General features: G+C 39.2%; 2 protein-coding genes across 2 annotated transcripts; both read right to left on the reverse strand.

The window, feature by feature from the left end:
* Nucleotides 1-3,864: 3,864 nt before the first annotated feature.
* Nucleotides 3,865-5,976, reverse strand: LOC310957002 (claudin-3-like). Its single transcript, XM_083927399.1, has one exon. The coding sequence runs from the start codon at nt 5,873-5,875 to the stop codon at nt 5,225-5,227; it is 651 nt and encodes a 216-aa protein (XP_083783525.1). The 5' UTR covers nt 5,876-5,976; the 3' UTR covers nt 3,865-5,224.
* Nucleotides 5,977-10,432: 4,456 nt separating this feature from the next.
* Nucleotides 10,433-11,104, reverse strand: LOC310957000 (claudin-3-like; the record flags this gene model as incomplete). The annotated part of the gene is made up of 1 exon (XM_083927395.1): nt 10,433-11,104. The coding sequence occupies one exon, from the start codon at nt 11,102-11,104 to the stop codon at nt 10,433-10,435; it is 672 nt and encodes a 223-aa protein (XP_083783521.1).
* Between the last annotated feature and the right edge of the window lie 5,785 nt (nt 11,105-16,889).

Raw genomic sequence — 16,889 nt, forward strand, 5'->3', positions numbered from 1 at the left:
GTTATCCATGGAAGCTCGGGTCGTGTTGATGTTTTTGCTTCTGATATCCAGAGTTCCCTTGAGGTGAAACTCTACATTAGAAGTGTTTTCATGGCATTACTGAAGCTTTGACTCTGACGAACCACTGCACGAGCCCACATGCTCCTTCCAAACTTCCAGACTGACCTGTATCTTCATGTAAAAACATAACATTTAGAACATATTTGGATCACAAATGAATTCAGTAAAGCAACATAATATGTCATACCCTGTAGATAAATGGATCCATTGTGTTGCATGTTTGTGCTTCTTTTTCAGTTAATTATCTCAGCTGTCGCACCTTGTGTGGTAGTTGTAGAAACTGTTTTTCGAATCTTTACCAAATCGCTTTGTTGCCTGAACTTAAAGTGTAATTCCAGCGTATTTGCATCCCATGGTCTTTTTTTGGCATGAATAAACATCAAATAAACCATCGAGACATTTTTTTTTTTTGTTGATCACTTATTAACAGAGACATCCCGAAGAGTCGCTAGCAGCCAAAAATGGCTAACACTGAGTAGCTTCGGGCGGAGTGCTGAACCATCCAAAACTGCCTTTTTTAACCACTAATATTTCTCAAAATAACACCAAACCAACCTCTACAAGTTGATTACCGAATACACTGTAGTTCAGTTCAATTCTTTCCTCCTTGAACTCAACTCCAGTGCATTCGGTAATCGACTTGTTTGGGCTGCCTCTCACTATGGACATAGCCGGCTGCTAAGGCGTGTAGCATCGTAAAACAGGCTTTTTTTTAAACTCCGGGTTCGCTAACTACATTGTTGGTGCTTCGTTTCATGTGTATTGACTCTTATCATGCTACTGCAGAGGTTTGTTGTTATTAACAGTATTAGTGGTTACAAAAGCTGTTTTGGATGGTCCAGCACTCTGCCCCGAGCTACTCAGTGTTAGCCACATTTGGCTTCTAGCATCTGTCCAGGATTTCTCTGTTAATAGGTGGAAAAAAAAACTGTCTCGATGGTTTATTTGATGTATATTAATGCCAAAAAAGACCATGGGATGCAAATATGCCGGAATTACACTTTAACAGTTGCCTTTTGTTGTCACACACAAAAGAACGTCATATTTCGTAAGATATCATACAAACCCACTAGTTGCATATTTTCATCAGTATGCAGTACTGTACTTTTGTGTTGAATTTGGTCAATTTATTTTATCAATATCCCTAAAAATCAATCCATCATCATCCATCATCTTGCAAAACACCTGAGGTGCTCTACTACTTTTGTTTGTGTGAATTGTGTGTAGTGTTTTCACAAAATAGGGCCTATTTTTAAAACAGTGCTCAAGCAGCGCTGGTTTTGGCATAATCTGCAATATCTAAAACACAACCTATTTATTGACACACGCCTGAGGAGGTGTTTACAACAGTTTATCTGCTTTACACAACTTTACAGTCCATCAGTCAGTGGGGTTAACAAAATCAGTTGATAACCTAGGCTAATGCTTTCTGGAGTCTATATCAGGTTCCTGTTGGACTTTGCTGTAGGATCTGGTTTTAACTGTCAGCCTCACGTGTTTCTGCTGAAAAGAGAAGTCGACATTGAATTGTTTTGACATTTTTTGACTCTAAAACAAAAGTGGCCTATATTCTCTTACACTGTTTTGACCTTTTCTTTTGTTCCTCTTTCTCATCAGAGTGTACAACATCAGCTGCACACTGATTCCCCTCACACACTCCAATGAAGTGATAAAAATGATTCATTCCTTGTTTTTATTTCTCTTTCTTTGTTTATATTTTAATGTCTGACTTAATTCATTTAAGGTACGATGTGTAGTTTTGAGTTGTCTGTTTGTCTGTCAGCAGGATTATGAAAAAAACTACATGGCAGGGCATTCAATGCTGGAGTGGATCCCAATTCTGGGGCAGATACACAAATTAGAGTCACTGTCATTAACATGGCAGGATAGGGCATTTATTGCTGCAATCATGTGGTGTCAGAATAAAAACTACAAATATTCCCTGATACAATCATTGCAAGATAGGGCATACCTTGTCGACTTGCATGTTCTTTGAGTGTCCTTAGTTACTGATTTGATATTTTTTTTTCCCTTTTGTTTGATCTATACATTTTGTATTTGTTTGATTGATATGATTTGTGGCTTTGTTCTGTTTGAATCTGCTGAGATTAAACCGTGGATAGAGGAATTTGTATGTCTGTCCTCTCTATAATTCATTTCTCCCTGTGATTGTTTTGTTCTTTATCTGCGAGGAACTGAAATCGGATATCCAAATCCTCATATTCACCAGCTGTAGGAACGAAGTACACGACTCAAAAACCAGGATACAGAAAGAACAGTTTGTGTATTATATTATCAGGAAGATGATTGTCACACTTGAGCACAGTTGTCCGTTGAATTATTGGTCAAATTCCACTCACCTTGATCATGGTCCTTGGAGATTACAGGGCTTTGTTGAGATGTGTGTGTGTGTGTGTGTGTGTGTGTGTGTGTGTGTGTGTGTGTGTGTGTGTGTGTGTGTGTGTGTGTGTGTGTGTGTGTGTGTGTGTGTGTGTGTGTGTGTGTGTGAGACTGTTTGTTAAAACGTGGTGTCACATTGGCGTTAAATGCTGATAAAGTACCTTTGGTTCCATTTTTAACAGATAAGGCTGTGTTTCATGTGAGTCGACCTTCTGACATTTCCTGACTCTGCGTTAATAAGGGTTTTATTGATTATTTTATTATTTGAATTTAGAACTAATATGATCTCAAACTCTATAATAACAAAGGACATTTCTTTTACCAACTATACATCATTTGAACACCATGCCTTTGTTTTTAGCAGTCCTCCTATTTTATGTGTGACTATTTATTGACCACCAAAGCACCCTCCCTCTTTTATCAGTGAGGTTTCTGAACTTTTATCAATTTTACACTCAACTTACAACAGGGTTTTAATAACTGGTGAATTTAACATACACACAAGCAATAATTCAGATCCCACTGTGACTTAATTTTACAGTGTTTTAAACTACCTGGATTTTAAGCAGAACGTCACACAGCCCACTCACAACAGAGGCCACACCCATCACATATGGCCTGTCCACTGGTGTGTCTGACCATTATTGTGTGTTTTTTAATATCTCCAGTTTTATCCAACAGGAGGCCCCGGTGAGAACGGTGAGGGCGCCTTACTCCTGAAGTGGCTGCAAATTTGATTTAAATTTGATTTTATTGTTAATAATTTGAACACTTTAACACTTAACTCAGGTCAGCCCTAGATTCAGCGGCTCCACTTTTCACAAAACCGTATCAACAAAGCGTTCACCACCCGGGATAAAGACTGAAATAAAACAACTGAAAAGAAAATGCAGGAGCGCAGAGAGAAAATGGAGGCAGACAACGTTAACAATTCATCATGACATGTTACGGGACAAACTCAAAACCTACAATAAAGCAGTAAAACAGGCAAGAACTTCCCATTTTTCTCAACTCATCTCAGATAAAAACAAAGACCATAAATTCCTCTTCTCCACAATCGCTCGTTTAATTAATACTGATTTAAGAAATCCAACATAGTTCCAACAAACCATCTATACGAGGACTTTGCAGACCACTTCACGGGTAAAATAGCTGGCTTTAGAGCCACTCTTTTAACAGACCTGAACCATCACTCTTATATGTGGAGACAATGGAGCATTTTGTCCTGGTAGATGCAGTAACACTCGGTGGAGTTTTCACCTGAGTTAACCCTACAACATGTCTTTTATATATATATATATATATAAAGTAAAGGATTAAACTGTCTTTCTTGAGCAAAAAGGAAGAAAAGAATCCCCACATCATTCTTATTTGTTTATTGAAATCTTCAAAACATTTGACACTCAAGCACTACTATAAAACTTTTATCAAAGCATTTATACAAAGTTTACTTTTTAGTTTTTTATAAATGAAGGATTTTAACAATGTTTGAAGGAAAAAGGTAAAATAAGACTTTGTGTTGTGAACACAAAGTCTTATTTCAAAGAGATTGAGATGGATATATATAATTTAAATTGCTACACATCCTGCTGATGTGGAAACAAACATCCTACAACAGCTGTAGTCATGTTCCCTCAGGCACACACAAACACACGCACACACACACACACAAACGCACACACACACACACACACACACACACACACACACACACACACACACACACACACACACACACACACACACACACACACACACACACACACACACACACACACACACACACACACACACACAGGTCCTTTGGCTCTTTGTTTGACAAACAGAGGACTGTACAGGCTGTTGTGATAGATATAAAAGATACAAAAATAAGATAAAAACAAAATACGCACTACACATCTATTTAAACACAAACACACGGTGGAGTATGCGGTGTTAAAAGACATCACAAATATATTTTATTACAGAAATATAAAAAAATTCACACATATGGACACATAAAAAGTCTTTGTGTGGCAGCTGAAACAGGCTTTTCTATGTCCTCAAACTGTGAAATTGTGAGGAAGAAGATAAAGTTGTTTCCTGGGGCCATATCATGGACCCATCTTTAGTTTCAGTCTCAGCAGAAACTCTCCTAAGCAAATATTACATGCAAAACACACACACACACACACACACGCGCGCGCACGCACACACACACACACACACACTCTAAATACGCTGAACAATCACACAACCAAATCCATGTAAAATGAGAGCTGCTTTTCCTCGTCATTGTCAGCGACACACAGTATTTTAACTGACAGTTTCAGTGAAACACGACACCAGCAGGCCAACAGCTAATGATAGAGCGACACACACACACACACACACACACACAAAAAGATTCACATAATGCCACAAAGGTTTGAGCATAAATACAACATGTTGTCAGAGGGATGCAGTTTTACATTTCAAAAGAATAAAGTAATGCTTTACTGGAAAAAAAGTCCCTAATGTTCATATAATGAAAATGTGACCCTCTTTAACAAGACGCCCCTGCTCTATTATAGCAGGGCAAAGATGTTAAAGGTATTTAAATGAACACGTCATTCAAAAGAAAAGCAGAAAGATAAATATTTGGACACACATCTTCATTTCGGAGTCTTTTCATGGGGTTCCCCCTGTGGTTTCAGACAGCAAAATACAATTCAGACACAAAAACAGTCATGTGCAACAAACATTTTCATTTTATCCTACTTTTATCCTGACTTTTCAAATCAATTCAAACATAGTCTTTCCTGTCATACCCTGCACCTGCACTGGCGCTGCGCGGGGCGGAGTAGGCCATCCGGGGCGGCTTGTACTGCTTTTCTTTTGGCGGGCAGCTGCTGCACAGCATCGCACCGCCAATCAGGAGCAGTGCGGCCGCTCCCCAGCCGATGTAGAGCGATGCCCCCAGCTCCCTTCTCTGCGCATTGGTCAGGAGAGGGTTGTAGAAATCGCGGACGACGACGCTGGCCGTCCAGGAGACAGGGATGAGGACCAAAAGGCCGCCAAGGACAAAGAAGATTCCGGCAATGATCATCACTTTGGCCTTGGATGGCTCATCTTCGATGCAGTTGGTGCACTTGGCGCCGACGATGGAGATCATGACTCCCAACACCCCGAGAATGATGGCGATGATCATCATTGCTCGGGAGGCCTGCAGCTCCTGAGGCAAGGCCAGCAACGAGTCGTAGACCTTGCACTGCATCTGGCCCGTGCTCTGGGTGACACAGTTCATCCATAAACCCTCCCAGATGGTCTGAGCAGTGATGATGTTGGCTCCGATGAAAGCCGTCACCCTCCACATTGGCAGGGCGCACGTCACTATTGCAATGATAAAACCAAGGACTCCAAGGGCAATGCCCACGATCTCTAAGCCCATCGACATGGCTGGCTCTTGCTCTGATGATTTTCCAACAAACCTTTCAGATCGCAGCAAAGATCCTCCCAGCCTATTGTTCAGTTGTCCTTGAAAAGTGTGAGCACCTGTAAGAGGGTGTGATGTAGCTACGAGGGGCTGCCACGGAAACAAGAGATCCTTTATACCTCAGGGGAGCAAGGAGGAGTCCCCTGGTGATGATGTCAAGAGGAGGCTGTCTTCACTAAAGAAAGAGAGACACCACCTGTGCACATACAGTGGAGGAGGGGAGCTGGAGGCAGGGCAGGTGAGGAGGGATGTGATGGTGGGAGGGTGTTCATATGGTTAGTAACTATTGGCAAGATGGCTGTCTCATGAATAAAGGGAAGGAGAAGTTGTGTAAAAAATTCTATAAAAGTTCCTTAAACATAATTTCCGACCTAACTTATGCAGCAGTTAACCACAATGGAGAACTGAGAGGTCCAGCTGCAGCCTCAGGCTACTTAGGAAGCTTGTTGTCAGTAAGCACAGAAGCATAAACACACACACAATGGTGCAAACACACACAAAAGTAGACTGTCACTCTGATACTGTTGAGCTTATGTTACTTCCTGGTTCCAGTCTTAAAACAGTCAGGATTCAGTGTTAGGAAAACAATCCCGAAAGCTCTGCTGGAAACTGGAATAACTGCACCCAGAGCAAATATGAGCAGAGAGAAAACATAATAGGCCGATTCTGTGACACCTTGAGCATACAGACACCGTGATCTTCTCAGTATCGGTTAAACTCTGACCAAATAATTACTGGAGACACGTGGTTGAGTATACTGTGTTAAAGGAAAAATATATGAATATCATTTAAAAAATAAAATCAGAAAATTATGATTTTTCTTTCTATCTTTTTTAAATTTAAAGTGCAAATATACTTTCAAGGGAGTTATACTTGTAATTTACTGCAAATGGGTGAAATTTGAGTTAGGATATTAGACTCAAAATTGTATTTTTGGCACAGCTTTATGTGACAGATGCATACATTTCTAATAATTAGCAAAATGTCCTCCAACAATCTACATAAGTTTGTGCTAATTGAGGTGAAAATGGGTATTTTATTTCTTTGTATTCTTTTAAAGAACTCCATCTGAACCAAAGCAACATTTCAGTCATTGTCAAGTTATCATTAGCAATTTATGATGCATAGATGCTCAATTGTATGCATGCCTGTAGACAAATTTCACTTTTTGCATGTGCACAGCCTTTATGCAACTGGAATTAAAGAAAAGGTTGCAGTCTGGTGCCAATGTATGACTCTTCTGAAAGTGATGGGGGACAAAATTCGCTTCATATAAGTTTCAGATAAACGTCTGAATGAATGTTTTCAGTGAAGGAACTTTGTACCCCATCACTTACATTGCAAGCACATTAGGAAGGGATATTTTGATACTTTAGTAAGACACATGGAATAATGACAGCAAGACTTTAATCTTTGCAAGTTTTAATTGCAAGTGTAGGAACTGATTACGAGTTAGGGCAAAATACGGTTCAGCCAAGTGCCTCGACGGCAGGGTGACTTTTTCACTTCAAAACCTAAATCTCAAGGGACTATGACTGCTCATCACCTATGGGTCTGACTAACAGGCAGCCAGTGTTTTTAGCCAAACACACACATAATGTAGGAACATTTGTGTGTGTTTTGGAGCCCAAAATAGTTCTCACAAAGATATAAAAGCAACAGCTCACATAAACACACCCCAAGGCTGAACAACAGGGAGGCTCTGTTTGTCGTGCAATCGTGTTTATGTGACAACATCAGTTAATACGTTAAAACTGAGATAACAATGAAAACCTGAAGGCTGCCTGTGTCAGTACCCCTGTGGTGACCAGCTGCTTGTGTTTCCTAAACATGAGCCAAGGTGTGTTCTTGTCAATTAGTACATATGCATATACATGTGTTTCATATTAATAGTTATTGAGAAGAATGGCATCTTAAATCACACACCTACAGCATATGTGTTTAATAATTATGTCAACTGAACTTAAGTACACGTTTGGGGTATTTTACTTGACATTTCCTTTTTATACTTCTTTATAATTCCAGATTAATTATATAAAAATGAACAACTAAATGATTATGCATTATCATATTTGATAAGTAGATAAGATAAGACTTCATTCAAATGCACCTTAACCCCTCGGTCAAATGTAAACAAGTTTTAGAAATATATTTTGTTTAATTTTAATACTATTTATATTTATTTCAAATAAATATAAAGCCTTTTTTAAATTGAATGTTTGTTTCTGTTGTAAGATATAATAGAAAATTGTTGTGCATAAGTTTTCATAAGATATCATACGCACCCATTAATGAGAATACAGTGAAGTGTGAAGTGTGTTTATTGTTACTTTTATTTTCCCCCAATATGACTTTTTTTTTGAAGATAACTGATAGATATTGATCATCAAGGGGGGATTCACAAGTTACTCTGCTGCAGTTTATGAATTTGTTAAAATCAACCCCATTTTTATTAGCTGCAACATTAAAGTCACGTACACATTAATTCATCAATAAAGTTAAACCAGAAAAGTACATTATTTTGAAATGAGTCATTCTGCATAATGAGTACTTATGGTGTTTTAAATATATTTTTATTGCTAACACGTTTTTTATTTCTACTATAAATTTGAATGCGGGACTTGGAATGGAATTGCTATTTTTACGTCAAGTCGTAATCCATAAGAAGTGAGATACGTCGTTTCTGTAAGATGTAACTGCAGGCGAGCCTGTTCTTTCAGAGCCCTCCATCTTGTCACATTCACGGTTGCTATGGTAATTTTTGTAAACTTTATTGACACACATTCACCTCTCTACTTCTGGTCTGTCTCCTATATGTTACCCTCTTAAAGCCATAGACACACACACGTTCCTTGCACTTCTTCCCTTGCTACAAGCCTGACTCACAAGTTTGATGTTCCAGATTTTCGTTTACAAGTGAATGCAGCATAGCCGGCAGTGACGAGTCCGGCTGGCAGACCGACGCTGTCAGCAGTGTCACTAACATGGCGGCACATTTGCATTTAGAGAGGGAATGTCTCCACAGACGCAGATTGTACTACTCTGTATAAAGGTAAGTAGAAGTGCTTTCATTAGTGGGTCATTTGATCACTCAGTATTGTTTTAACTCACTCTTTGATAGAAATTAACCTAACAGAAAATCAACTAAATAAAAATCTTACAGATTATAACTTTACGTAAAAGTGCTTCTTCCAGCACTCTTCCTGGTGCTCTGCGGTACCTGAGCACACCTGTCAGAGCACAGAGGGTTTATTTGACTATTCAAAACAGGAAAGGGTTGGTATCTGTGGTTCAGACACTGAGTCAGACACCAAACAGAAGGGACTTCCCTTCACATCAGAATCATCATGTGCAACTCTGACGTACATAGGGAAGGTGTCACTAAATCTGAAACATCATCAATACCTTCTTTTAATGCAGTTGTTAAAACCATAAAAGACCCAAGATGATAAAAAAAAATACAGTTTTAGAACAATGAGTATTTGTCTTATTGTTCATCTTAATTTGTGTCTCTTTTATTCCTACAGTGTCGAGTTAAAGCCTTTTCTCTCATGCCAAGTATTTAAACATCTATTGCTCATTGTTTAGTTTCATGATAAATTAGACCCACATAATTCACAGTGAAATGATTTATTACGCCATTATTTAAGTTATTTTAATAATTTCAGCAGATCTAAAAACAAAACATCTACATTCATAAAGTAAACTCAGAATGTTCTCTCATTATTGGCAAACACCTACAACATTATATATATATATAAAAGCATCAATCTCTGTAGATAATGCCTAAACACAGCCACATAATGTGCAGATAGAAAATCTCTCACATATTATCACCCGACTTAATGTTTATTTTATAAAGCTTCTTTTTACAGTCCACTCCGTCATGTTGACCTTGCTTTGGAGCCCAAAGTGAGGCTATGTCTGTATTTTGTGTAATAATAGCAAGACACATATTATTTACGTCCTAAAAGTACATTTAAAACCATCAAAACAGTCACAACAGTGTCTCTATTTGCTTGACAATAGTTGACAATATGATATCTGATATGTACACTGATCAGTACGATAAGGAGCATTCACAACGTAAATGTTATAAGCACAAATAATAAATATATATGAGATAAAGTCTCCTCATTGAACTGACCACATAGACCAAATTTTTAACCTTTTAACCAATCTTTACTTATTACTTATACTTATTAAACTTGATTTATATCAGTAGTTATTGTAAACAGTACCATCAAACATCTGTATAGATCTTCCAAATCTATTTTTCAAAAGTATCAAAAAAACTGCGTTTATATTTACACACATCTATGGTCCAAAATATCCACAAAGCTGTTTGTCTGTTTTACCATTTTCTTGTGAACAATTGGTTCTAGTTAAACCAATGTGATTAATTATTGAGCAACATTTCTGTACACATTTCCTGACAATGTAGAAATAAGCAGGATATAAGTGAAGATATGAAGATAGTATAAAGGAGGTCCCCCCCCCCGGTCGTTTCCTCTCCCCTCACACGTAGTCCCTCCTGTTGTAGGAGCTTGGAGCGTTTGACCTCGGTGCGGCGGAGTATGCTATACGACTCTGGGGGGGCATGCTGTACCTCAATTGTTTCTCTTCCTGCGGAGGGCAACTGCAGCAGAGGATGGACCCTCCAATTAGCAGCAGGGCCGCAGCGGCCCAGCCCAGATACAACGCCGCCCCGATCTCCATCTTCTGACCGGAGGGGATGAGTGGACTGTAGAACTCAGTTACGATGGTGTGTGCTGACCAGGAAACAGGCACCAGCTGGGTCAGAGATGCTGTGATGAACGAGGCGCCTGAGGCGACCATCACCTTGCCTTTAACCCCTTCGTCCTCGATGCAGTTGGTGCACTTTGCTCCCACCATAGAGATGAGCAGAGCCAACACCCCTATAATTATAGAGACGACGGTGAGCGCCCTGGCAGCCTGAAGGTCCTGAGGTAGAGCCAGCATGGAGTCGTAGACCTTACACTGCATCTGGCCCGTGCTCTGGAACACGCAGTTCATCCACAGGCCTTCCCAGTACACCTGAGCTGTGACGATGTTGGAACCAATGAAGGCGGACACCCTCCACATCGGCAAAGAACAGCTGATCACGCTCAGCACCCAGCCGAGCACCGACAGAATGACCCCAACCAGTTCAAGTCCAAAAGACACCATTATGCACTCAGACAGGCGGCCCCTCTTTGGATCAAAAGCTCCTTTATCTGTCCTTCCTCTCCTCTTGGCTCCTCTTTATGGAATTTTCAAATTTCTTTCCTTGTTTCCTTTTCCTCCTTTTACTTTCAAACACATAGGCTATCTAAAGGCCTCGTTGACTATAAGCTCCTCTCTGTCGTCTCTTCTTTCCACCACGTAGCCTTTGCCGTCTTCTCAAGCTGTTGCTACTGTACCTGCTGCTGAATCCAGAAGCAAACTCTCGGCAGCGTGTTTGTGTCTTCTCAGACGTTATTTCCCCGTCTCCTGCTGCTCTTAAGAAGTCGATGACCCTTATCTGTGGATCGTTTTTATTACTAAGTGGTCAGGCCCTCCTTAGAGATGACATCATTCGTCAAACCAAGCCAATCAGGCGAGTTCTGGGCATTGGCCTCATTTACCACCTGGGTGTGTTGGTGCTCGTTTGTGTGCTTTTTCAAATGAAGAGTAGTTTTATGGTTTAACCTTTTGCTCATGGTAGCTCGGGGTGTGTCTGTTTTATTGCTGTCAGTAGGTAATAAGTGGCCAAGCTGAGCTCGTTACATGGTTGATAGGTGACCACATGAGACTGTTACAGATATACAAACACGTATTATATGTGTGTGTGTGTGTGTGTGTGTGTGTGTGTGTGTGTGTACGTGTACTTGTGCGTGCTTGTGTTATTGTATTTGAGAGGGACTGAGGAAGAGAAAAAGAGAACTTATTATCTAACGTATTGTTAACAGTACATATTTAACATTGGGAAGTTTTCTCTATGTCTTTTCTGTTACATATTTACTGTTTTCTTTTTGATTTTTGTTTTGTTTGATATTTCATATTTTTATAGCCTCGACTAAAGCACGATGTGACAGTTTTTATAGCAGTTTTTATAACACGCACCATCTCCAATGGGTCACACCGTCTATGGATCACAGTAAAAATCGAGTTAATGACAAACTACAATATATTTTATAATGTAGATATGTGACTAAGGCTTCTGTGTACCTACTCTTTCAGGTTTGAAAAATGGAGCAAACAATCTTTATGTTTACATGTTTGTGAGAAAATATGACACGTACTACAATGTGAACTACATTAACTTTTAAGCAACAACAGTGTGATAAAGACATGAAACTAAACTGAAACTTGAGTAACTCCAATTAAAAGACCAAATCAAACAATGTATTCAATCTGGAACTCGTATACACAACGCCCACTGATACATATTTACATTTTTTTTTAAAAAGGGTCATAGCTGTGGCCTAGTAATCCCTTAAAATCAGCTGGGCCCTGTAATTTCTCGCAAACATTACTCAAATCTATGTAAAGGTAAATTTGATGGGGACTATTTTCAGTCGTGCATTAATACATATTTGCTGTGTTAGTGAGTACACAGCAGCACAGGGGTGTATGTGCGTGTGAGTCAAAAATAAACTACAGTGTCAATGTTAATATTTTAATTGTTGGAACATGTCGCCCAGTGCAACGGTGTGTTTTATTGTCAATCTATCCTCCTTATAACAAGCCATATTTACGTTTTTTATTGTGGGGTGGCAATGTGTTGTGGCCATAGTAACCAAGAAACTAACAAGGAAAGGAGGTGACACGATAATAACAGTCCCAAAGTCTGTGTAGTAAGGAAGGTCGGGGGTGTGGATGGACCAAACGAACACAGGATTTTCACCCAAAGATCAAAAGCGCCTTTCTTTGTTTTTAATTTGTGATCTTTTCTTTACCCAAACCAATATTTTTTATTGCTTTAACCTAACCAAGTAACCGACTTCAGTAGTAGTTCAGGAGTGGGGGGCAGTAGTGTTTCACAACTTGTGTAAAAAACTGCATTATTATCTTGGATAGAACGGTAAGGTGACTAAAACTGACACTGTACGACTGTTTCATGCGTTTTAATAGAACAGTCATAGATGTTGATGTGGGAGTCATTGGCAAACAACCTAGTATGTTGTTTAGTTATGAGGATGTGTTGCATATGTTGTGTTTTCAGTGCGACAATGGAGGCTTATGGCCAGAGGCAGCCTTAAGCATCTGGGACCCCCGTGTCAAGAGCTAATGTGGGCAGCACTCTCATAAATGATAGGTACGCAGAGAGGGCGGGTACCGACAGGCAGTCGTTTTTTTAAATGAGTGAACTGTTAAAGTCTTACATGTCAGGGCCCTTGAGAGGACGGGCCTGTTTCAACTGAAATGGGCAAAACATAGCTAAGCCTGCCTATTTCATCTATATCGGTATTTGGAGACACAGAAGATACTTGGTAGTAGGAAGAAATTACCTGATTTATCCTTTTTAAACATCTTAACATGAGGTTTTCTTTAAAGAGCCAACAAACAACAACACTGCTAACAGAAATATAAGAAATGTAACACAGAAATGAAAATGTGTTCAGGTTCAATGTTACTTCCTTCTGGAGCTGTTTAAAGTGTAATATTCATCTGCTGAGCGGGGTTTGCTGTTCAATCCTAAAATATTAAGTAATAGTGACATGGAGTCTGGTTTCTTATGTAAACTAAAAGCTCTGTTAAAACACTCTGTAAGTGTGGTTTCATGTGCTGTTTGTCTACAGTGCCACTATCACACTCTGTCACACTTTTATCTTATGTACCTGTACACATTATCACACTTTGATATTAGTCAAACCCAATGGCTAACCCAGTAACCACGATACGATAAAGCCTGATAAAAGGCAATGAAATGAAACTATTTTAGCATTTGGGAAGGAAACAATTTGCCAACAATTCAAATCATATCTGAATGTCAATACTAGCAAATTCTTTGTTTGTATGCTTAAACAAGAAATACTTGATAGTTGAGTGGCCAATCAACAGCCAGCTGTGTCTCGTAAACAAAAGATAAAGCCCTGATATAAAACTGTATTGTTAAAATTGTGAAAGCAAACACTTTTGTTATTTGCATGCAGCAGAAAGGTAGCATGCATTTGGAGTCGTGTTTCTTTGCCAAGTGACAAACTTTAGTCCAATACTATCGGGGTCTTTAGCTGCTAAATGCTGCACTTTGCTCACCGTGTTCACTCTTGTCTGCTGTTCGGAGTTGAGCAGGTAGTGAACAGTGGGTTTATCACCGCTTAAGCTGAAAACAGCTGATTGATAAACGACTGGACAATTGATAGCCGTAAAACCAAGACAATTAGGTAAAATTATTATAATACTGTATACATATTATTAATATTAATATTATTAATATTATTATTATTATTTTAGTATAGTAGTGGTGGTAGTAGTAGTAGACTTAGACTTCTCTTCATTGATCCTTTGGGATGAACTCCCACAAGGAAATTGATATTCCAGCAGCTTACAAAAGACACAAGGGAGGTATAAAAAATAACAGATAATAACAAAAAATACAGCATAAGATAACCAATAAACTCTTAGCTTAGTTAAATAAATGCAGAAAGAATAAAAAAACAATAAACAGTAAACAATAAACTAGGTAGATGTAAGAGTACAGGTCAAATAAAAATGTATAAGATAAAATATGTATGACTGTGTTAGGTTAATTGATGACTCTAAAATTGCCCGTAGGTGTGAATGGTTGTCTGTCTCTGTTCGTCTCTATGTGCCCTGCGATAGACTGGCGTCCTGTCCAGGGTGTACCCTGCCTCACGCCTGATGTCAGCTGGGATTGGCTCCAGCACCCCCCGCGACCCCGACCCCGGGATAAGTGGTTGAAGATGAATGAATGAATGTATATGACAGAAATGAGCAACAAGATTCAATTATTGCACTTAAGTGTTGGATAGAGAGAGAGAAGATTAGTGTCCAGGTATGTAAGAGTATAGATTATTAATTGCACAGTGAGTGGCTCCCACTCCTTCTCTCCTGTCCTCTTTATTTCCTCCTCCCCCCGAGTGAGGAGTTGTAGAGGATGATGGCCTGAGGGACAAAGGAGTTCTTGAGGCTGTTGGTCCCACACTTGGGCAGGAGCTGAACAGGATCCTCTGGCTGCTAATGGAGGTGTGCAGGGGGTTGCTGGCGTTGTCCTTAATGTCCAGCAGTTTGTCCACTGTGCCGAAATCAGAGCCGGCCCGTCTGATCAGTTTATCTAGTCTGGAGGTGTCCTTCTCGGATATGCTGCCCCCCAGTACACCACAGTGTAGAAGTAGTAGAAGTAGCAGTAGTGAAATGTCCCTAAGAGGCTAGATCTTGGTAAGTGTGCAGGATTGTATGTGAATCGTACCACATTATCTTACAGTAAAAAGTACTGATTAGGGGAGCTTTTGACTGAAACATCTCTATGCTGATAAAAACCGTAACAACACGTACTTGTTCAGTTAGGGGAGTTTCACTGCATGGCTCTATCTCTCACAGGAGTTGATAAATGAGTTTCAGTTAGCAGAGGGATTATCTATTTCCCTGCTCTTCCTTGTTGATTTGTGAGAGTGAGCTCTTCCTCCTCTCCAGCTACAGAGAAAACACAGAAATTATCTATCAGCATGTCCAGCTGGGTGTGTGGAGAGGATATTTCAGAGGGCATGCTGTATGAATGACAGATTCATCTATTTGGTTAACTGCCAAGAGAAATGCATATATGTGCATGGGTCAACAGAACACTGAGTATACTGTAGTAACCTAAAAATAGGAGGGAAGACAGTTATAAAAATACCATTTAGGAAGTAGGCTACTGATACTGTCCTGCTGGAAGCTAGAAAATCTGAAGTTTAAGTACAATACAGCTTGTATCATACATCATGTACACCTTTTAAGTCCCATCCCAGACATGAAATAATGTATTAATTGTGTTTTTTATTCATAACTCAACATCTTTTGTTTCAGTGTTTCAGATGGAAACAGGTCAACTTTTGACCGAATGGTTTAAATGAGATTTGGATCTGACCCACAATACCGTATGTCTTTCCATTGGACCAAAACAATTGCAAGGGATGATATTTAAGCATTAAAAATGGCATGTAATGCTAATTAACAGGATTTGGGGGTTTCTACAAGAACACATTTATATACTTTAAAATATGTGTTTAATATATTTACCCTCTATCTGAAACGCTGCGTCTCTTTAGCACCTAGTTTTTCATGATATTTCCCCTTTGAGGCAAAATTGTATTGAAAATAGAGTCATTTTAATGTGAAAAATGTTGCACCTCGTGGTAAAATGGGTTTAATGCCACCACTAACAGGAATTCAAAGATCTACATGTGCGATGTGTGATACAAGCTGTTTGAAAGAGCCGTATTTGGACTTATACTGGTGCAACAGGCTGGAGTTTTTGCAGTAATTAAAACATTTTAGTGTAAACTGCAGATGAAACTGGAAAACTTTTGTAACTTCTGATAGTTTGATAGTTAATGCAGCTCTCCTACATATAGAACTAACACGATTAAATGACTGAAAAATTCCAGATTTAAATAAATATGGTGATACAAAAAGTTATGGTTATGTTGGAAAATGTTTATGTTTACAAAAGGGGCAAGATGCACACTGGCCACACTGTTAAAAATGAAACCACCAAACCGAAACTCTTCTTCGATCATAATTACGATAACAGGCAGTTAGAGCGTCTGTCTAATAAGGTGAGTTGGTCGTTATTATGGCATCATAAACATGCTACACATGCAAAAAAAAGAAAGAAACGCAACTAAAAATCACAGCTGATATATCGGTTTATTTTTTAATATCTCCTAAACAATCACCAGCTCTTCATTTGAAACTGGCCGTTTTACAGAAAGGGGATTTCCACTGGCAGCCTGTATTAGGTCACTGATCAGTGAAGATACTGCTCTAT

The sequence above is a fragment of the Echiichthys vipera genome (assembly GCF_963691815.1).
Source record: "Echiichthys vipera genome assembly, chromosome: 14".
NCBI lineage: Eukaryota > Metazoa > Chordata > Actinopteri > Perciformes > Trachinidae > Echiichthys > Echiichthys vipera.

Bases quoted from the DNA above. Each gene is read 5' to 3' on its own strand.
- LOC310957002 (XM_083927399.1), bottom strand. From the start codon at position 5,875: ATGTCGATGGGCTTAGAGATCGTGGGCATTGCCCTTGGAGTCCTTGGT.